The following is a 21565-nucleotide window of genomic DNA, read 5'->3' as shown; positions in this document are numbered from 1 at the left end:
GATGAGAAGGCAGGCCAGGTTCCTTCCTTACCCCTCTTTTCCCCACGGGAAGGCTGCTGGCCTGTGTTTGCACAACAGGGGACAGATTTTAGGGAAGGGCCATCATCCTTGGAAACACTAGGGTAGACCTGGCCTCCTAAGTGTGAGGCACGCAATGCCTTCCTTCTTTTTGGTCCTGACCCTTTTCTTTCCCACCACCCAGGTCCTACCCAGAACATTCTTGTGTGTCTGTTTACAGTGACTTAGCGGTGCGTACCGCTCTACTGGGTGAGCCTTAGGAAGCCAAAGATTCCCAAGCCTGCAGGCAGCTTGCCTCCAAGTGTCACCTTCTTGCTTCTAGGGAAGTCTCTGATCTCCGTGGTGCCTCAGCCTTCATGTCCAGGGCTTGCGGGCTGTCAGGTTGCTTGGCTGGCCTGGAAGTTCCTGAGGGCAAGCCTTGCTTATACTCTATGCCTCCTAGGCCTAGTCCTGAGTCTAGCCTGGGGAGGAAGACAGCTCCCTGGGCTGAAATAGCACGTTCGTTGTTGTTTTTTAAAGAAATGACCAGAGCGTATTACCAAACCGCCCAAGCTGTTGCCCAGCCCCCTGTCCCCAGCTCTAGCTTTCTGTTCAGCCAGACCTGGAGACCTTCTGGATCTGACCAGATAGGGCTGCTGTGCTTCTTGGGTGGGTGACCTTGGTGTTGAGTCATTAAAGGCTGGAAGCTCCAAAGGTTGGCTCATAGGCTGTTCCTTCGAAGGATGTCGTAATCAGAAGTTTTGATTGGTAAATGCTGGGATCACTGCTGGGTTGGGCTCTCTCTAGTGGGAATTTTGGTCTTGTACTAGAAATGTGTTTTTGGTCTTTTTAGCATGGCTTGGTGTTTCAAGACAGGGTTTCTCTGTGTAGCCTTGGCTGTCCTGGACTCGCTTTGTAGACCAGGCTGCCCTCGAACTCACAGAGCTCTGCCTGCCTCTGCCTCTCCAAGGTCTGGGATTGCAGGTGCTTGCCACTATCCTGTACTAGGGATTGAACCCAGGGCTTTGTGTATGCTTGGCAAGTGCTCTGCCACGGAGTCCCAGCCCCAACTCTCTTTTTACTTTTCTTCAAAAATTTAAAATTTAAATTTGATGTGTACAGATGTTTTGCCTGAATACCAGGAGGGTGCAGTGCCTGTGGAGGCCAGAAGGGTGTGGGATTCCCTGGAACCAGAGTAACAGATTGTGAGCTACCATGTGGGTGTTGGGAATCAAATCTGGTTCCCTAGAAGAGCAGCCTTAACCTCTGAGCCAGCTCCCCAGTTCCCTTAGTCACAATTTGTATTTAGTGTGTGCATGCGTGTAAATATTGCAGCTCTCATGGGGAGTTCAGAGGACAATTTGTGGGAATCAGTTCTCTCCTTCCACCATATTGGTACCAGCAATCAAACTCGGGTCCTCATGGACACCTTTATCCCCTGAGCTGTTTTGCCAGCCTTTTTTTTGGGGGGGGGGGGAGAAGGTCTTGCCAAGTTGCCCAGCCGGTCTCGAACCTCCAATGTTCTTGCCTCTTCAGTAGCAGTTATTACAGGCATATGCTGCCCTGAACCACTCAAAGGATCATAGACTTTGACTTTAGGACTGCACACAAGTACCTCAGAGGTCACTAGTCAGCCCCTCCCTGATCCCTTCCCCAAACTATGGGCCTGTTGACCTGGCTGGATGCCATCTTACCTAGCTCATAGCTGAGCCCTCTGTCAGCACTGTGGTGTCATGATTGACCTGGATGAGGTCAGATCTGTGATTACTTGCATCCCCATAGAACAGCCATGGGACTTGGGTGGAATGTCTCTCACCGGCACCCTAACTCAATGACTTTGGATAAGACAGCTCCGTGCTCGGCCACAATAGAGTTTAATGGGATTAGAGGAATTGGCATGTAAAATTCTCAGAAAAGTGCCTGGCACTGTCTGCTGTTACAGTCATTATTCAGTCACCAAAAGTCAGGAGTGAGGAGAGCTTTGACCATGCCTGCCTTGGTTGCCCTTGAAATGTGTCTGGCTGCTTTGGGATAGTAGAATTTACTGGCGTGTCCTGTGGCTCAGATTATCTTTGCCTCCATTTGGCAGATGTGCGCACTCAGCTGGCTGCCTGTGTAATAGAGGCCAGATCAAAAGATAGACCCAGGAGCCATTGCTGCTGGCTTGCTGCTGTGTACATGGCATTGCCTGGGAACTCCTTCATGGCCGGCCTTTGCTTTTGCCTTCGCTGTGGCCACTGAGGGGCTGACCAGCCTCCTCACAGATTTGCCTGCAATCCTTGTGACAGTCTGGGTGACATCTGCTAGTGAGACTTGAGCGGATGTGGTCAGTAGGCAGGCTGGGGTGGAGGCTGCTGGCTTCATCCTATCATCTGAGACACTCTGCCACATGGCTGGATTGTGGCAACAATAGAAGGCCTCCAAATGGAGGCTTCTGCCCACAGCAGCCAGGCACAGGTATGTTTCCTGGGGCTTTGGTAACTCTTCTGCCCACTCGGAATTCAGACCTTCCCGGGAACCCTGGGGTGTGGCCGAGGGAGGACTCCACCTGATACTGCTATAGCCCTGGGGGAATGTATGCTCTAGATCCCAGCTGGGAGCACAGTAGGCCAGGTGACAAAGCTGGAGAGCAGGCTCTGGTGGCTGCAACAATTAACCATCTCGATGGCCTCCTCCTCTAGACTGCCGCTGCTGGTCCAGTCTCATGCTCACAGAGCAGTTCTGAGGACTCAAGGGCAAGGGGAGGGGGAGGCAGCGGGCGGCTCCCCTTGGCTGCCCTGGGGGTGGAGGCCACAGAGGGTGTCTCAGGGTGGTAAGAGGCCTCTCCATCACTCTTGGCTAACAGATAAGCAGCCTGCACTGTGGCCACTGCAGAATTAACTGCTGCCTCTGGCCAGTGGCCCAGTAGTGGAAGTGTGGCTTTGAGGTCTGGGGAGTCCCGCTGCTCTGGTGTGGTTGACGGGGTTCATCTTTTAAGAGACGGAGAAGATACTTCCCAGGGTGTTCATGCTAAGATGCTAAGGCAAATGTAGCCCACCAGTGATCGCTGTGTCCCCCAGGTGGGTTCCAGTCTCCCATGTTCCTACCAGGTTTTGAGACAGGACGTACCTGGCTTAGGACTGCTCAAGAGATATAGAAGATAGATGAGAACAAGGCCAGAGGTGTGCGGGGTCAGGAAATTAAAGGGGCTCTTGGGCCTACAGATCCCTCAGGTGGTCCCTACTGGCTCTCTGGGTCCCTACCCTGTAGCCTTTTCAAACAAAGAACCTAGAAAGGGAGAGCAAGCCAGTGACTTTGGAACTCCCAATTCACGGTCCCACGCCCCCATGCCAACCTTCACTCGTCTAGTCAGTGGCCATGTAACAAGATTATGCTGGAGACAATACTCGGAGGCCCCAGATGGGAACTGGAGGCTCTTTCCAGAAAGGAGCTGCAGCAGAAGTCATGCAGCAGGAAGGAAGCTCTGAGGTTGCTGCCTCCTGTCCTCTTGCTGGATGGCCCACCCTGGGGCACCGTCGCTCTGAATGTTCAAGATGGGGCTGACAGGGGCTCCTGGCCTGTGGGGCTCAGAGAACTGTCTTTATAGGATCTAAGGGAAGGGTTTTAGCAGCCAGCCTCAGATTAGGAACTGCCAGATGAGACAAAGTGAAAGTGTTTTCTCAGATGTGGGACTTCCTGGAGTCTGTAGCAATGCAGCCACTCATGGGAGAGAGTGGGCAGCCTGCCCCCCCCCTCCCAACTGTGCAGGGCTCTCTTACTGCAGTGGCGGCTCTAAGCCAGCTCCTCACTGCACCCCACTGGCAGGTTCTTCTGTGTGGGGCTGCTGCACCCTGCTTGAGGACAGCCTTCTGCTACACCAGAGAGGTGAAAATAGCTGGGAGCCAGCCCCTGGGCAGGCCTGACACTTGTGCCGCTGCCGGGGGGCCCTGCTTCTCAGTGCATAGTCTGGGGCTAGGAGAAACCCAGCAGACAATCTGCAGAGCACAGCAGGAGGAAGTGAGGGACCAGGGGTTTCCCTTCAGCTTGTGCTGCAGCTAGACCTCCTAGTGGTCCCCTCCTTTCCCAGCTCTGGTCACCACAGAGCAATGCTTGAGTGACTCAGTAGCAGCCACAGCCCCCGACCCCCAGTAGGGCCTCTTTTGCTGAGGGCTGAGGGTCTAGGGTGAGTTGGAGATGGGGACAGGCCTATGGGGCAGTCTCCAGGCCCCCAACTTCTGAATCTTTCCAAGCTCTCTCAGCCTCACAAGAGTGACAAGAACTGCTAGTCCAGGAAAAGGTCATTTTATTTTTATAAATACTCCTACTGTCACCCACACTGATCCTTACTTTTGACCACAGATGGGTGGGCAGATATGAGGTGCTCACAGGAGGCCCCAGCAGAAGCTGATAAGTGAAGCATGGAACTCTGGGAGTTCCATGGCCCTCTAGGGGGCATGTCCTCTGGCTTTGCTTTCAAGTTCCCTGGCCTGTAGGAGGCCTGAGAGCATAGGGAGGCCTCTGGAGGGACTGGCGCTCCTTCAGGTCTGTAACCACGGGCCATTCCAAAAGAAAAAGAGCCAAACCACACACCGAGTGCAAACAGCTAGGGCATGGGCATCACCCCAGTCACTGGGTTCCCACGGAGGAGGCCTGGGCTGGTCCCAGATCCAGCATGGCCTCCGAATTATGGCTGGGCCTTTCCATAAGGCATAAAAGACAGGCAGGGAAGACCCCACCTCAGGCTGGAGTCAGGGCCGGGCCTAACAGCCATGCGTCTTCCCTCACCCCGACAGTCCTTCCAGGGCAGACAGCCCTCCCTATTCCAGGCTCCCACTGGTGATGGGGGTCTCAGCCGCTATGGCAAACTCAGGCCCAGCCTCCTGCTGGGTTTGGCTCAGCAGGAGAACAGGCAGAGGGAGAGGGAAGAGTCACTGGGGGCCACAGGGAGGAGAGAAACACCAGGCCGAACAGGTACAGGTCCTGATGCCCCTCCTCTCCAGCCCCCCTGTCCTAGAGGTTCCCCCAGGTTTCTGGTGGGGGAAACTGATCCACATCTCCCATCTCATTGTAGGTCTGGTCGCCCATGGTGAAGATGAGCTTGTAGCGGAGGCGAACCTTCTCCTGGGGCACAAATGGCAAAAGCACAGGGGTCAGAGCAGGAAAAAAAAAAAGAGGTCACCACCACCCTTGGGTACTACCCTGTCAGAGGTGGGCCCTCACCTTCTGGGGGTTAGCAAGGAGCAGGACCTGGGTGATGGCTGAGGGGTGGACGATGGGGTTAAATGCTGGCAGCTCTGTGCCGGAAGGTGGCTGCAACCTCACCTTCATGACCTGAGGGCAGGAGGTGGACAGCTGGTCAGGCAGCCACTGATGAGGAACCAGCTCCCCTGCTGGAGTCTCAGGGATCGCTCCTGGCTTCCTACCACTCCCAGCTCCCCCGTGAGGGAGGTCCTGTCCCCTGACCATGCCCAGCCAGCTGGCTGCCCACCAAGTCTCAGGTCACCCTGCCTTGAGGAAAGAAGGCCTGCCCAGTCTGCCCTGTCACCTTGGGGACAGCTGACTGGAAAACAATGTTTCGGATGGGCTGGGGAGCTGTGCTCAGCATGGAGACCACCACCACCAACACGTCCGAACGCCCCGGCAGCGGGTCCCGAGCAAAGTGGAACAGGACACGGAAGCCATGCTGGTCATAGACAGTCACTGGCAAGATGCTGCCTGTTGGGAGAAGGGTAGGGGGGTGGTGAATGGGTGTAGCCAGATCATACCTATCTGCCTCTCACTCAGGTGTGGCCTCCCCTGGGCTCTGACGGGGGAGGCAGAACACCCACCCTGGAGCCAAGTCACAGTCAAGTCCCTCCTAGGCTGGAGTCAAGGGCTCTGGTCAAAGGCTGGTCATGCAGTCTTTGGACTCAGGGTCAGTTCTAGCGCTAACAGGGAAAGTGTGGGGCCCTTGGTCACAGCTTCTGAGAAAGTCAACCAGCCAGTGCTACCAACTGCTCGTGGGTGAGAAATATCTGGGATTTAGGCCTGGATCTTTCTTCTAGTTCTGGCCCCTGCCCATCCTAGGAAGGACGTGTCGGGGTTCGATTCTAAGAAGCCCCATCCTGTGTGACCCAGAGATTAGAAAGCGGTCTTTCATCACTCCAGACTGGGGAGGCCCTTTGCAGAGTCAGCAAAGGACAGCGCTGGGGGACATGAGCTGACCCGGCCCGGCCATTCCCACCCCACCTCTCCCTACTCACTGGGTTTGATGGACTCCAGGGGCACAGTGATGTTGGTTAAGGAGAGCTCAGTGGGCGTGGGCTGCAGCGGAGGCCCAGGGGGGTCTGGGGGCATGGTGTGGAGGAGGCTGGTGGCTCCCGGACTGGGCGAACTGCAGCTGCTCTTACTCTGCAGGTCACGGAGAGTGAGGCGGGGAGCTGGCTGCTGCTTCTCCCTTAATGGGGACAGTGCGTTAGCAAGTGACTTTCTGGTGGCCTTGTTAGAGGCCCTGGAAGGGCTGGGCTGCTCAGCTGTGTGCCTGGGGCAGCCTCACCTGCACTGAGAGCTTCTCCCACTACTGTTGTCTCTGCACCCTCCCATGCTGGGCCCCTCTGATCTTTCTCTAGGGTTCTGAGAACTCAAGGGGTTATGTTAGTGGGCACAGTGGCCCATTCTCATCAACTCTTTGTGGTGTGGGCCCATCCCTGGGCACACTCTCGTCACAGTGGACGAGCCAACATGCCGGGCTCCCAGAATTACAAGTGACGGGTGATTCCCTGCTGGGCCCAGAGGCTGCTGGCTTGCAGGGACAGGGAGGGCCCTGACAGTAGCAGCCCTCACCACCGCACTTGCTGGGCCTCCGGGGGCAGCGCCTGCTGCAGGAGGGTCTTCCCCAAGAGGTCTAGGTCATCCAGGCCGCTGCTGGTTGGTGGGGGGGCCTGTGCTGGTGGTCGGCTGTCCATGCTGGGGGCCTGGGCTGGAGGAGGGACTGAGGGTTCAGTGCCGTCTGATGACTGTGGGCAAAAGAGACAGGGTGAGACTCTCCAAAGTGCCAGGGTCACCACTTGTGTCCCCACAGGTGCCATCTGAGAAAGCTACAGCAGAGAGGACAAAGACCACCTATCCATGAGGCAGGCCACTGCGCCTCGCTGGGTCTCCACACTGCAGGGGCCCCAAATCACCCTTAAGGGAAGAAAAGCTTAACCCTGAAGACAGGACTGTGGTCCTGTTGGGGACCCTACGCTGCAGCCCAGGCACCTCTGCTGGAGGTTAGAACAGACTGTTAGCCTCTTCACTAGGGTGGAGCTGCCCTGCCCCTGGGAGCCTTGCCCAGTACCCACCTGGCTGCTTGTCACCCCTCAGGCTACTGGCCCCAGCTTCCCTTTCCCTAGGTCCGTCTGTCATAGGCTGAGCCAGCTTCAGCCCTCTCACCTGGAAGCTGTTCCACCCCACACCATCTGAGCTGGGGCCTGAAGGCGGTGTGGGGTCACTTAGGCCTGTAGAGAGAGCAAGATGAGGGGTTGGACGGGTGGGCAGAGGCAAGGGGGCTGACTGCTGACAGTGTGCTGGGCTGAGGCTCCCCAGTTCCTCACTTTCTTTGAGGAGGAGTGAGACCTACACTGGCAGAGGGAACCAGTGGCAGAGCGAAAATAGAAACCATCGTCCCAGCAGCCATCTTGCAGCCCACACTTGCTTCCTCTCTTCCCGGCAAGGCCCCGCAGAAGCCAACTTATCGGCAGAAGTTGGAACTTTCGCCTCTGTCTCTCAGAGCTAAGAGTGGGAGCTGAGCTAGTAAGGAGGGGAGGAGGGTCTCTGATCGCATCTGTGGGCAAGGTGCTGTCCTGTGCAGCCTCAGTGTCCCCATGTGGACAACGGTGAGGTGGGTCAGGCAGACTCTGAAGACTCTGGCATAGGTCACCAAGGCCAACTAAGTGGTGCTGAGGACCTGAGGACCACCCTGGCAGGAAAGTCGGCATGATCCTGTCTCTCCTCAGCCAAGCCTGTCTTGTACGTGACTTAGAAAAGACAAGTGACCTTGTTTTTGGCCAGTGCTCCCCAGTAGGCAGGAGAACCACACTGTCATTTTTCACCAGTGGCCTTCCTTTAAGACCACAGGGAAGGCTGGGCATGGTGGTACATACTCTACCTACCTACCTACCTATCTTCAAGACAGTGTTTCTCTGTGTAGCCTTGGCTGTCCTGGAACTCACTCTGTAGACCAGGCTGGCCTCAACCTGTCCCAGCCTGGCACACACTTTTAATCCTAGCACTTGAAAGGTAGAAGCAAGTGACCTCTGAGGTCAAGGCTAGCCTGGTTTACACAGCAAGTTCCAGAACAGTCAGGACTAGACAGAAACTGTTTCAAAAAACAAAACAAACAAAACAAAACAAAACAAAAGAACCCAACCAGGGGCTCGAGAGATGGCTCAGATATTATGATCACTGGTTGTTCTTCCAAAGGCCCTGAGTTCAATGTTCAATTCCCAGCAACCACATAGTGGCTCTTAACCAAAGAGATCGGTGCCGCCTTCTGGCATGCAGGCACACGTGCAAGCAGTATGCTATATAAATAATAAACAGATCTTAAGAAAACAGAAAACAAAAATACCAATCAGCCAAAGAGAAAAGGCCAAAGAAAACAGTGTTCATTGCTTACACTTTCAATGTTCCCAGTGTGCTTGGCTCACCAGAAGTGGCGCTTACTAAATCCTGTCCTTCCTCCCTGGAGAACCTAGGGAACCTGCCAATCTTCGCCAGGGCAGCTCCACTCCAGAGATCACCCCGCCTCTCTGAGGCAGCCAGAGCTGGCCAGTCCTGCCCTCTGGCAGGCTGGTCTTGTTCAGTCTCCCTGAGCCATGGCTTTCTCCACCACAGGGAAGGCATGGTTTGTCCATGGCCTCCCAGTGGAGTGCAGAAGGCTGGTGCCCGCAGGCTGCCCCTGCACTGTCTTCCTCCTTACCTAGAGACATGAGCTCGTCATCAAGCAGGGACACCGAGGCACTGGGCTGCTCTGGACTGCTCTGGTTGCCAGGATGGGTGGGCGTGACTGGGTATGTGGTGCCCGAGGGAGGGAGGTCCAGGCCTGAGAGGTCCAGCAGGGCTGAGGTGCTCCCTGAGAAGAAAAGAGAGTTGGGGAACTCCTGGGGGCCACTCAGAGCAGCAGGGGTGGGGACAGCAATCCTCATACCCTCACTCTTTGTAACAGGCCTCCTGGTCCCAGGTGAACACTCCAGCCCTGTTGAAATGCTGTGCCAAGCCCTTTCTTTACCAAACAGCGTTTATGTTCAGAATGCACCCAGCTTTGCTTAGGGTCAGGATCATGTCAGAAACGTGACATTAGGGTGAATGCAGAGTGATGCTAAGACAGCTAAGGTGTCACTCCTTGTCACGGTCTAAAGAGACTGCTGCTGTTCTCTCATTCCTGAAGGCTCTGCTTGCGCTCGGCTGCCTCTGCGTGGTCCTCCCCCCTGCTGCTAGCCTTTCCTGTGACTCCCCTCCCTGACAGGAGTGAAGTCTGCCTTGTTTGTGTCTAAAGCTCTTTCCTTTCTCCTGATATTCTAGTCAGGCCCAGGGTATGACCCAGCCCACACATATGCAGCCAGGTTCATGGGCTGAAGCATTCTTCCTTCTAGTCCATGGTAAGCTTGGGCTCCCTTTCCCAACAGCTTCAGGCTTGGCACAGAATACCTCAGCTCCCTTCTCGGGACCTTCATGGTCTGAAAAGGCCAGGGTCATGCTGAAGGCCCTGACACCGTGCACGCTGAGGGCCCTGGAGCACCCCTGCTCTCTTCTTACCAGATATGGAGCTGGCTGTGGCGTCACCATTGACCTCCTCACCCCGGACCAGCTGCTTGTACAGGTTGATCACCTGGGTGAGATTGTCATTAGCCTGCAGGATCTCAGCTAGAACAGGAAGGAGGGGAGAAGTGGGGTTGAAGGAGTGGTGGGGCCTCTGGGGAGGGAAGAGAAGCCTCCCAGTCCACCCCAAAGGGTATATGAAGGGGAAGGGCCAGGCCTCCCACTGCACTGATGGGGTCCAGACAGCCAAGCTGGTGTGGAGGCTGGGAGGTGGAAACGTACCCAGAATGTCCAGGGGACAGCCAGCCAGTGAGCAGAGTGGGGCAGAGAGTAACAGAGGGCCTGAGTGGCTGAGATGGGACATCTGCCACACTGGTGCTAGGACCTGAGCTAGTCATTTTGTTTGTTGAAGTGGGGAGAGTTCTCCCTCCTGGGCAGATGAGATGCCTGCACAGGACCTTGTTCACGGGGGTCTGGAAGAGCAGTCTCTCTGGTCTGCAGCCTTCTCAAGTCAGTGCTGGGGAAAGGGGGACCCCTCGTGGTGGTTCCTTCCAACTGCGGGTGTCTAGCAGGGCCTGGAAGTGGGAGGAGGTAGAGGGACAGGGCCAGATCTGACCTGGACAGTTGCCTGGGGCTCACCTAAGGCCTCATCATTGTCTTCTGTGTCACTGGCCAATCGGAAGAGTGTGGGACGCATGCGCTCACAGCGCTGGTAGAGTTCCTGGGGGGGAACAGCGTGAGTAGATAAGGGTTCTTGGGGGGCTCAGGGGGCGGCTGAGGGCTGGCTGGAGAGGGCGCACCTTCATGAGGTCCTCACTGCTGCTGGATGCAGCGCCCTGGCTGTGGCTCATCACCATCTCTGTCAGCAGCTTCACATTGTTGTTGACCTCCTCAATGGCATTCACCCGCTTTGAGATCTTCTCCATCCGCTTCTGGTCCTGTGGAGCAACAAATGGCCAGAGGCTGTCTCAGGCCCTAGAGATGGCCCAGGAGTCTGGGAAGAGGACTCTGTGAGAGCTTGCCACTCAGGGCAGCTGTGTCCATGAAGCAGTCTACTGCTACTGTGTCACTTCCGCAGGCTCACAGTCTCCAGGGGTGGCCCTCAATCTCTAGACATCAGGGGTTTCTAGTCTCATGATTGTGGCCCTGCATCATTCTTGCCTTCCCTGCCATCTGTCTTTCAAGATAACTTTCCCACACACAACAGTGAAAGGGAAGAGTCCTTGGTCAGCACTCACAACCCAGAAACAGGTATCGTGTTTCTCCTGTGTCAGTAGGTGCCTGGCAGGTATGTGGAGCTCAAGGCCTTTAAAGGCAGCTGTAGGAGGTAAATCCCACTCTCTTCCAGCCCATTCTGCTAGCTAGTATCCTTCTGCTGTAGGAAGTATGTATGTTCATGGCATGCATGGCCCTTTAAGACGTCCCTGAAAGAAGCCATCCAGGCCTGTGACACATCCTCTCCTGCTGCAGGGGACGCAGAGTAGCCCTGGATAGTCAATTTGGGGCTCGAGCTGAGCCTGACTAACCTGTATCACTAGATCTTGCCTCTGAGGAAGAATGAACGAGCAGTTTCTGTGAGGCGCCTACTTTTAAAACACGAGGAAGAATTCTTAACTGCTGTCATTAGTAAGCTGGGAGATTTCATGTAAAAGTCCACATTTCTGGATTATTTTCAAGGGAAAAAAAAATCACCTGATCACTTAGATTCGCAGGGCTAGAGGTGGGTAGTCACCTTGGGTACATGATAGGCAATGTCCTGTCTCAGAGGCACCTGCCTTGTGGCCTTGACCCTTTATTTCCCTGCTGGCAATCCTTAGCCTAGAGAGCTCTTTACATCTGGCCTCTTCTGTCTGTGCTATTAAATGCTAATCTCAAGTCTTTGGTTTGGCTTGTGACAAAGTTTCATTCTGTAGCTCAGGCTGGCCAGGAATTCAAGTTAAGGCCATCCTCCTGTTTTAGCCTCCCCATGCTGGGATTAGAAGTTCGAGCCATCTTGCCCATCCTTAACACCTTTTAAATTTTTTTATTTTTCTTTTGAGAGTCTCTTTCTCTACACAGCCCTGAGTGTCTTGGAACTTTGTAGACCAGGCCAGTCTTGAACTCACAGAGATCCACCTGCCTCTGCCTCCCAAGTGCTAGGATTGAAGGTGTAAGCCAGCATGCCCAGCCTTGAATATCTTTTCTGATGATTGGCCTTATTAAGTTTCAGTGTACACTTCCAACATATAATAACTTACACATTAAACATATATTAACATCAGTATTTTGCCGAGTGTGTGTGTATATCTATATGCATATACACATACTTAAATATGTATTTAAAACATTTTTTTCTTCACAATGTTTTTGTTTTTGTTTTTTGAGACAAGGTTTTTCTGTGTAGCGCTGGCTGTCCTGGAACTCTGTAGGCTAGGCTGGCTTTAAACTCAGAGATCTGCCTGACTCTGCCTCCAGAGTACAAGGATTAAAGGTGCACACCAGCACCACCTGGCTAAAAATATTTTAAGGTTCAATTTGTTTTCAGGGGATGCTAAGGATGGACACCCGGACCTCATGCATGTCAGAAAAGCATTCTACACTAAGCTATAGTCCCAAGCCCCAATATGTTCCCAGAGTACTTCAAAATGTCTGTATCATGCGTGGGAGTACCCACGGTGTGCGCTTGAAGTGAGGGCAACTTGTGGGAATTGGTTCTTTCCTTCCACCATGTGGGCTCAGGGATCCAGCTCAGACTGGCAGCAGATTAGTATACACAGGGTTTTCCTGTGTAGCTTTGGCTGTCCAGGACTTGCTTTGTAGACCAGGCTGGCCTCAAACTCATGAAGATCTGCCTGCCTTTGCCTCCCTGAGTGCTGGGATTAAAGGTGTGCACCACCACGCCTGGCTTCTGCTGAGCCATCTTGCTGGCTCCCAGATTTCTCTTTTTATGAGGCAGGGTCTTGCTGTTATGGCCCAGAGACTAGCCTCAACCTCACGATTCTCCTGCTTCAGCTTCAGGTGTGGCTTCATTACTAACAAATATCAGCCCCTCAGAAACTCAGCCACAGCAGGTTCCCTCAGGCTACGGGGCAATTCTTCCCTCTAAACACCAGCCTCCTAGCATCTGTCAGTTCTTTGCTGTGGCAGCTGTCCTGCTGGGCCACTATGGGCATCGTGTGCACACACACAGCTCCTGCTCGGTGGCCTAGCTCCACACCCCATCCCTCCTACCCCTGTACACCAGGCCAGCCATCACCTCCTGCACCATCTCCTTGATGAGCTTGTTGGCAGCCCGGAGGTCCTCAGGGTGGGAGCTCTTCAGCAGGCGGGCCAGCATCTGTAGAGACAAGTAAGTGGCTGAGGGCAGTCCCAGGCCAGAATCTAAAACCTGGCTCCTCAGTTACTGTTTGCGGTACTTGGGCAGGATACTACCGCTCTCCGTGAAATGGTGTCCATGCGGGTAAGTGAGACACTGCACACACTCCCCACAGAGCATGGCAGAAGGATGTCCTCAGCACACAGCCCCCATCCACACCCCCAGCCTCTGTGAGGACACACAAGAAACTGCAGCAGTAGCCTTGGAGGCTGGCTGGGGAAAGGCTCATTTTAATAGCTCCTCTCCATACAAATGCTTCTGTAACTAGAAGCTTATCAACTAGTATAGAAAGATAAAGCTATGCAGCTCCTTAACCAAGCCCTGGGTCACGAACTGGGCTTACTGAAGGTGGATGCTTGTGTGGGTCATTGTATTCAGTAGGCTCCCACACTGTCACCTCCACAGGGATCACAGTCAGCATGAGCCTCTGCTCCAGAGGCCAGAAGTCTCTACCTGCAAGCAACTAGTCTACCTTACCTTAGATTTTTCCTCATCTTCAAAGATCACATTCTTGGGCCTTGGAGGGGGGAGGGAAAAGACAGCATCCTCTGGAAGCTTGGGGTCAGACTTCACAATCCCTGGAGAAGACAGGGTTAGGGAGATTATCAGTAGGTGTCAGCAACAGGGGAAGCAGGAGAGAGAGAAGAGAATAGAGTGGCAAGATCAAAGAGGTCAATCTTTCATCAGCTCCCCTGCTTTGGACGTGGATGGGTGGGACTACTTCCAAACACGGTGAACTTCATCAGAGATGGTTTGAGCCCAATATATATTAATACATATAGAAACATAATTTAAATAAATACTAGTTCCTCTGTATGGTTTTGTTTTCCGAGACAGGGTTTCTCTGTGTAGCCTTGGCTGTCCTAGACTTGCTTTCTTGATCAGGCTGGCCTCTAATTCACAGAGATCCGCTTCCCTCTGCCTTACCAGTGTTGGGCTCACAGGTGTGCGCCACCACACCTGGTTTCCTTTATATTTTTCTTAAGATTTATTTTCAGTTATATGTGGTGTCTGATGTCTCCATGGGGTTCTGCATGTGAGTGTAGGAGCCTTTCAAGGTGAGAAGCCCCCTAGAGCTGGAGTTAGAGGTGGTTGTCAGCTCCCTTTATGTGGTTACAAAAAAACCGAACTTGCGTCCTTTGGAAGAGCAGCAAGTGCTCTTGACTGCTGAGATCTCTCCAACCCCTACACATATTTTTTGAAAAAGGGTACCATGTAATCCTTTTGAACTCACTATGTAGCCAAGGGTGGCCCTTCGACTTCAGATCCTCCTGCCCCCACTTCCTGGGTGCTGGGATTACAGGTGCGTACCACCACACTTGGGAATATGCAGGGGATCAAACCTACAGCTTCGTGGAAGCTAGGCAAGCATTCTACCAACTCAACTACATCCCTAGTTCCTGGGCACCATGTTTTGAGGCCATTCTCTGAAGATAAGGTTGACCACATACCACCTTTTTTTCACTCAAGCTGGCCTTAGGCACAGCCACAGAGGCCTCATTGCCTGTGTGTTCTGAGCTATTAATGGCAGAGCTGTGGCTTTGTTGGCAGCAGCCCCTAAGACTGCTGGAGCCTGAGCTGCAGGTGGGGCATGCCATTGGTCCCTACCACCCTGGGGCAGAGGCTCACCCTGCTTCTTCAGCATCTGGTAGGCTTCTGCAATCTTCACCTCCTCAGGCAGGCCGACCGTCCAGCTGTACAGCAGTTCCAAGATCTTATTCTTCACCTTCTCTGACGTACGGGAGCCCAAGTACTTCAGAGACACACAGGAGAGGAATTCTCTGAGACTGCTCAGCCCCACTCACTCAAGCCTACACCTTGCAGTCTCCCTGATGCCCCTGAAGTCCTCATACTCCCTGGAACTTGCCTGGTATAAACTGAGGTTTTTTGTTTTGTTCTGTTTTTGTTTTTCAAGATAGGGTTTCTCTGTGTAGTCTCGGCTGTCCTAGAACTCACTATGTAAAACAGGCTGGCCTCGAACACATGAGATCCATTCCCTGCCTCTGCCTCCCATGTGCTGGGATTAAAGGCATTTGCCACCACTGTTCTTAGCCACTGACCACCTACTGGCTGTGTCAGCTGTCTGTGACTCAGTTTCCTCATTCCTCATGTGGAGCTGGTGGAGGCCCAGAGCACGAACACCTGCTCAGAGCATGCAGAACTGAACCTGAGACCCTATCAGGGAGCCTGGGGCTCCAGGTGGAGGAGGGAAGGACTCACGTGCAGCCCCACACATCACCTCCAGCAGTAAACTAGGCCAAGAGATGTGACATTCACTGTACAGTTCTCTCCTGGGAGACAGGGGGCTTCATGCCCCACTCAGAGTTCTGTTCCGAGGAAGGGTGAGGGGCCTGGGCATCGAATATGTACCCGACCTGTGGGAGAACTCAGGCCAGAGGCCGGCAGCCAGGGTGTGGTCCATTTGCTAACATACTGACTCAGGTTTGTGGTTTTGGAGCCTGAGGCTCAAAGAAACCACATCTAAGTGACAGGGACAGAGAGAAAGGTTGGATACCTAAGCATCCTAAGCTGGGCACGCCCAGGGACAGCATGTGTGTGCTCTGGGATCAGCTCTCCTGCATACTGAGTGGTTCCTCAACCAGGACTGAGTGGTTCCTCCAGGACTCAGCCAGGTCCTGGAGAAGGAGCTGTGCTGGATTCCTAATTGGAGGTCCCTAGGGATCCTCTTTCTGCAGCCTCCATCACTCTGAGCCTGGGCGAGGACGCACCTTGGGAGATACAACCTTGATGAGCTCATTCAGGAAGCGGAACTTGCCCACCTCATCATGGAACCTCTTGCCGCAGCTCTTCATGCATGTTTCCAGAACCTGGGAAGGGAAGCAGTGAGGGAGGTCGGACCTTGCCAGGGTCCAGAGGAAGGGAATGACCCTTGAGGGCACAAGATGCAGAGGTTCAAAGGTCTCTGAGATTGCTCATCACCCCCTAGAGCACTGGCCCAAGGGCTCATGCTGCAGTATGGCCAGGCTTCTCTGTGGCTGGAACATAGACTTTTCATTTCTTGCACGTGGACTTTTTACAATTTTCTTTTTTCATCTTTTCCTTCTTTTTTTTTTTTTTTTTGGTTTTGAGACAGCCTTGGCTGTCCTAGACTTGCTTTGTAGACCAGTGCTAGAATTACAGGTGTGCACCCCCATGCCCTGCCTTTGTTTTTGTTTTTTTTGAGGCAACATTTCTCTGGGTAGCCTCAAACTCACAGAGAGCCACGTGATTCTACCTCCCGAGTGCTGGGATTAAGGGTGTGCGCCACCACCACTTCGTTTACTTATCTCCCTTTAAAAACCAGTTTGATACTAAGGCTTTCCCCAAACCCATGAAATCACAAGATCTCTGCATAATTAAGGAAGAAGCCCCAAACAAAACTAACATGTTGAAACACGCAGTTACTTCAGGCAATTTTCACCTAGCCTCGGACTCAGAAAGCCCTGTTCTAATTCTAAGGTGGCTGATACTCGAAGGGCCGTGCAGGGAATCACAGACAGCACCCCACCTCTTTTGCTCCTGGTATAGCCATAACCTCAATCCTGCACCTCCCTCTCACTGCAGGGTCTGCAGATCCCGTGAGGCCTGGAGGGCCCCTGCAGAGGACCTGGGAGCTTTACAAACACAGACTCCAAAATATGCCTGCTGACCCACTGTGTTTCACATGGATCCTGGGGAGGTTTCCACTGTGCAGCTGAAGTGGACAGTGCCTGCCACTGCCATCAGAGGCCCAGCTGTGACGGGGCTAGCCCACTGTCGCTGTTGAGAACTTTGGGGGGATCAGACCTATATCCTTAGGCTCATAGGACCCCAGGATCTTTTCTTACCGTCAAGGCCTGGATGGCCTCCCACTCCTGTGGAGACTGGATCTTGTGGGCCAGCAAGCGGGTGGCAAGAGGAGGCCTGGGTAGGAGGAAGAGTCATGACTGCCATGGTACCTAATTCACTCAAAGGACCAGTCAGGACCAGTGCTGTATTAGCCTGCAGCACTTTAGCCCTCTACTGGGCCTGTGAAGCACATACCAAGGCCCATCTCTCTCCAGGTCAAACAGGACCTGGGATGGCGACAGCCAGGACTAGGCAGCCAGTGTAGGAAGGGACCTTCAAGAGGTGTAAACCCAGCTCCTTTTGACTTTAAGAACACGACACAGGCCTGCAGATGTTGGTTATTGAGAAAGCATTTGCCTAGCATGGGGGGGCTGAGGCCCTACCACCAAAAGCAAAAGCAGCTGTGTCCTTGATTTTGTAGGGGGATGCTAGGAACGGGTGGCCACGGCCTGAGTGCTGAGGCCATGCAAGGTGGCTCACAAGCACCTCGGCTCCTTGCTCTCCTCAGTGGCAGGAAAACCCCATAAGCCCACTGCCAGTGCCATGTTACAGCAGAGAGGGTGAGGCTCAGAGTGATCAATGATTTGCCCAAGACTAATCAAACCCGAGGTGAGAGTCCTTCACCCCAAAGCCCATGAACCCCACACCAAGGGCTGCTAGAGTGAAGCACCTGCCCCCTAAAGGAGGATGGAGGTGAAGCACGATGTGAGGCGCTTCCTGTGATCCAGAAGCATCAAGGGACCCGGGAACATCCAACCCAAGTCCTCAGGGACTCACTTTGGACAGGCGTTCCAGGTAGTTCCGGTGCTTTCTTACATGAGAGGCCTGCTGGGGAAGGTGTAGCTGACCTCTGGAAGGCCCCCAGTAATCTATCAGCTACACGGTAGGCTTAGATTTGACCACGCTTAGGACTGCCAGTGTCCCAGTGAGATTCAAGAGCAAACTGCTGAGCCTCGGTTTCATTTACAAAACACGTCCAGGGAGGCTCCCCTCAACTCACGTAGCCCCCAGCAGAAAGTGCCATCGTCTTTGTTAACTGACTATTTAGAATGGAAACTGGGGCTCCAGCCTGCCCGAGACCAGGTTCTGGACTACGCATGACAGGGGCACAGTGTACGTTGCTGAGCGTGTCGCCAAATGGAGCCACTTACCCCTCAAAGTCTTCGCTGAGCTGCTCGCAGAAACCGTTGATGCTGGCCCAGTTCAGCTCCTTGTTCAGGGGGTTTGTGGCTCTGTCTGCAAGAGCGGAGGGAGTCAGAATGGGATTGCGGGGTTTCTGCCTCCCCTAACCGTACCCTGCAACTGGTGAGGTCGGGAGGGATGAAGCACATGGGAGAGGCTTCCCTCCACTTCTTGCTGCACAGCCCCAAGCCTGAGTACCGACATTCCAGTGGCATCAATGGGCAAAAGAACACATGGCTGCTGCTTACCTGGCCTTCCCACCCAAGGGCTCCATCTCCAGAGACTACACCCAGGGACCACCTCCCACGATGATGCCTCACCACGCTGACTTTACCATCTCTGAGTTTGTTCTCAAGAACAGCGTCCCTATTCTTCTGGAATCTGTACTCAGGAGACTTGGGGGTAAGGAAAAGGCCAGGGTCTAATCCCTGAGGAGCTGTAGCCCCGGGCAGTGGGCCAAGAGTAGCCAGGCTCTCAAGAAAAGCTGAGGGGCCAAGAAACCACAGGAACCCAGAGCAGGAGACATGGGTCTGCCTGGTAAGTCTGTAAGGAGTTAACCAGTCTGAGGGCTACTCTGCCCAGTTAAGGACATGGTCCTGAAAAAACTGTACCCTGGACCTCATGCCTACTTCTGTCAGACCCTGTCCCTGAGGAGTGGCCCTGGAACACTTCTTCTGCCAGTCCCCTCCAGTCCTTCACTTCTGCCCACAGTGGCAATGGCTGTGTCCCTGACTATTCTTTCCTATGGGCCCATGTGGACCATTTATTATATGATGCTGCTGTGACTCCTGCCACTGTGAATACACCTATCTCTCTTCTCATGGATGGGTGAGGGCTCAGTGGCAGGTAGGGTGAGGCTGGGGAAGCTGGAACGCAGGAATGAGTAACAGCCAAGAGGAGCATGGTCAAGAACACTAGACAATCCCCTTCTTGAGCCCCCAGCACTGGCTAAGAAAGGCCTAGTAATTAAACTTCCCCTGGACAAAACACAGGCTGATGACAGATGCTTTGTGCATGGTGAGGCTGAAGTGTCCTCTTGATACCCAGACACTTCTGCCCATACTGGGGGTGCAGAGAATCACAGCCCAGAGGTGGGGCTGTGAGAGATCTATGAACAGGAAGAAGCTATGGCCCAGCATGTGGCACCTGCCCAGCTGGGAACCCATTCCTGGGGCCCTAGACTGGCCTGGCAGACAGTCACTTGAGCCATATTTATTTAAAAAAAAAAATACAGTGGTAGACAAAAGCCCTGCTCTCCTGAAGCTGACTGGCCCAAACAAAGGATCACTGACCACTCAGATTTGTGATCGCAGACAGGCAGAGCAGGAAGAATGGAGGGTGCTGGGGGCAGGCTGTTCTCTCCCAGGTGCTCAGAGACAATATGGCTGGCCAAAGGGCTGAAGAAACATTCCCTCTTGGTACAATCTATCCCAGGAACCCTGAGGGGACCCTCAAGTCCTTGAGAGGTACAGATGTTACCAATGAGCCCCAAAGGACACCAGGAACATCTTCTGCTTCCTTGGGGAAGGCTGCATTTACTGTCTGCCAAGGACTGAACACTGGAAAGAGACTCTGGTCTGCAGCCAGAGAGAATGTATAGGGTACTGGCCTCTCGATGACAGCTGAGAAAAGGGCGAAAACAGGAAGTGTGAAAGGCATGTGAGCCCCAGCCCCAGCCAGTCAATCTGGATTCTGGAGCCAGGGAAGGGGAAGGTCTGAGCACCCAGGGTCAGCTTCTCCCCAGCTTTCAGGAAACTGAAGAGCTTAGAGCTGGAGGAGACAGGGGCCCTCCTTCCCCCAGCCTCCACCTGGTAAGGGTAGGGGAGTGGGGGGGGGGCTCTGTCTCTCCTGGCAGGTAGCAGAGAAGTGTACTTGAGGAGAGAGGTTTCATAACTGGGTGTGACTTTTCAGATGGTGAAAATGTATATGCTCCTTCCTAGAAGGTACCTCTGACCTTTTGAGACCTGTGCAGTGGCGGCATCTCAAGCAGCCCATGGCCACTGAGCGTCTCCTTCCACCACTGTCCCTCCCCGACTGCCAGGCTGACTCTCCCGACATTTTCCCAGATGGCATGGTTTAGAATCAACCTCCCAGTTCAACTCTGTTCAAGGCTGGCTTCAAAGGTTCTGGCCATCCCCCTGCACAGGTTTTCGGTGTACCCTAGGTCAAGAGGTTAAACTGAGGATAGACCCAGAGGTTTCCCTGGGTCCCTTTCACAAAGGCCTTGGGAAAGATCTGCCACTAGATGGAACAGAAGAGGCAAACTTGCAGCTCCAAGGGTCAGAGTTCAGGAATGGGGTTGGCAAGGCCAAGGTTCTTCAGCAGTGTGGGACAAGGAGAGAAGAGGGAGGGGCTGGGGGCTTGGAAGCCAGAGTAGTAGGAAGCTGTTTCTGAGGAGACAGGAAACAAGGGCAGAGGCCTCGGGAGGAAGCTCAGCAGGGGCTAGGAAAGCAATCTGGGACGCAGATAACAATGGGCTGGGTATATGACAGAGAACTTAGATTTCCGTATGGAGTCTTAGACGGGACCCTTCCTCTCCCAGTGTGGCCAGAGCTGGACAGATGGGCCAGGACCCCTGGGCCAGGGGAATAAACAGATCTGAGAAAGAGCTGCGGGCACAGGGTGGAAAGACTCAGGCCCTGAGGAAGTGGGGTCCCTCAAAGGGAAGAATGGAGGGGCTGCTCTTGGCTGCAACAGGCAGGGCTTTCGGGGGTTCGGGGTACCCTGGGCAAATGGGTCATGGGGTGGGTGGGCGGCGCCCGCTCATGGCCAAGCTGCGCAGCTGCCAGGGTCCCAGTCGCTGGACTGGGGCGCCGCCCCTCCGGGTCGGGGGCGGGGCGTGAGGAGGGGGCGCGCGCGGACCCCGCCCCCGCCGGGAAAGGGGCCAGTCTCGCGCCCCCGGTTCCGGTTCCGGTCCGGCCCGCGCCCCTCCCGGACACTCACTGATTCGCGCCTCCAGAGTCTCCGGCTCCATCGCGGGCTCCATCCGCCACGGCCCCCGCCTCGGCACCGCCCCCCGCCTCCCACCGCTCTCGCGGGAACTCTTCAGCCCCGCCCTCAGGCGGTTAAAGGGGCCGCGTCCGCCCAGGCGAGTCGGACCGCTGCGCTGGGGCGCTGGGCACCATCGAGACGCGGGCGGGACCGCCCAGAGCGTCACCTCTTTGCCAACCCCTCCTCCTGGTGGTTGACGGAGTCGCGAGTGGGGCCCGTCAGCGTCCTCGCAGCGACGGGCGCTCAGGCGGGAAAGGAAGCCGAGAGTCTGGGGGTTGCGGGCGGCACCATAGAAACACCACAGGACGCTCTAACTCAGTCCGCGTCACGCAGATACCGGTGACCGCTTCCGGAACAACGCTCTGTGGCCATGTTTCTAAGGGGCTCTGAAGTCACTTCCGGAGCCCTCAGGGGTACTTCCGCTTAAGTGGGCAAGTGGCATTGTCCCTTAAA

At 54.5% G+C, this 21565-nt stretch overlaps 1 protein-coding gene across 1 annotated transcript; it reads right to left on the bottom strand.

Moving 5' to 3' along the window:
- Nucleotides 1-4262: 4262 nt before the first annotated feature.
- Gga1 (golgi associated, gamma adaptin ear containing, ARF binding protein 1) lies at nucleotides 4263-21515 on the bottom strand. Its single transcript, XM_055603012.1, has 17 exons — nucleotides 21065-21515; nucleotides 18091-18175; nucleotides 16939-17014; nucleotides 15841-15939; nucleotides 14741-14864; nucleotides 13589-13689; nucleotides 12992-13072; nucleotides 10557-10694; nucleotides 10396-10477; nucleotides 9754-9861; nucleotides 8918-9070; nucleotides 7390-7454; nucleotides 6799-6971; nucleotides 6219-6412; nucleotides 5522-5691; nucleotides 5197-5307; nucleotides 4263-5097 (listed from the first exon to the last, which is right to left on the bottom strand). Exons 1-17 carry the CDS (start codon nucleotides 21105-21107, stop codon nucleotides 4987-4989), a joined length of 1914 nt encoding a protein of 637 aa, XP_055458987.1. The 5' UTR covers nucleotides 21108-21515; the 3' UTR covers nucleotides 4263-4986.
- Between the last annotated feature and the right edge of the window lie 50 nt (nucleotides 21516-21565).

Source organism: Psammomys obesus, unplaced genomic scaffold (genome assembly GCF_907164565.1).
Source record: "Psammomys obesus unplaced genomic scaffold, mPsaObe1.curated_primary_1811, whole genome shotgun sequence".
NCBI lineage: Eukaryota > Metazoa > Chordata > Mammalia > Rodentia > Muridae > Psammomys > Psammomys obesus.
Note: the sequence above shows the minus strand (reverse complement) of the source record. Positions and strands in the feature narration are given on the sequence as shown.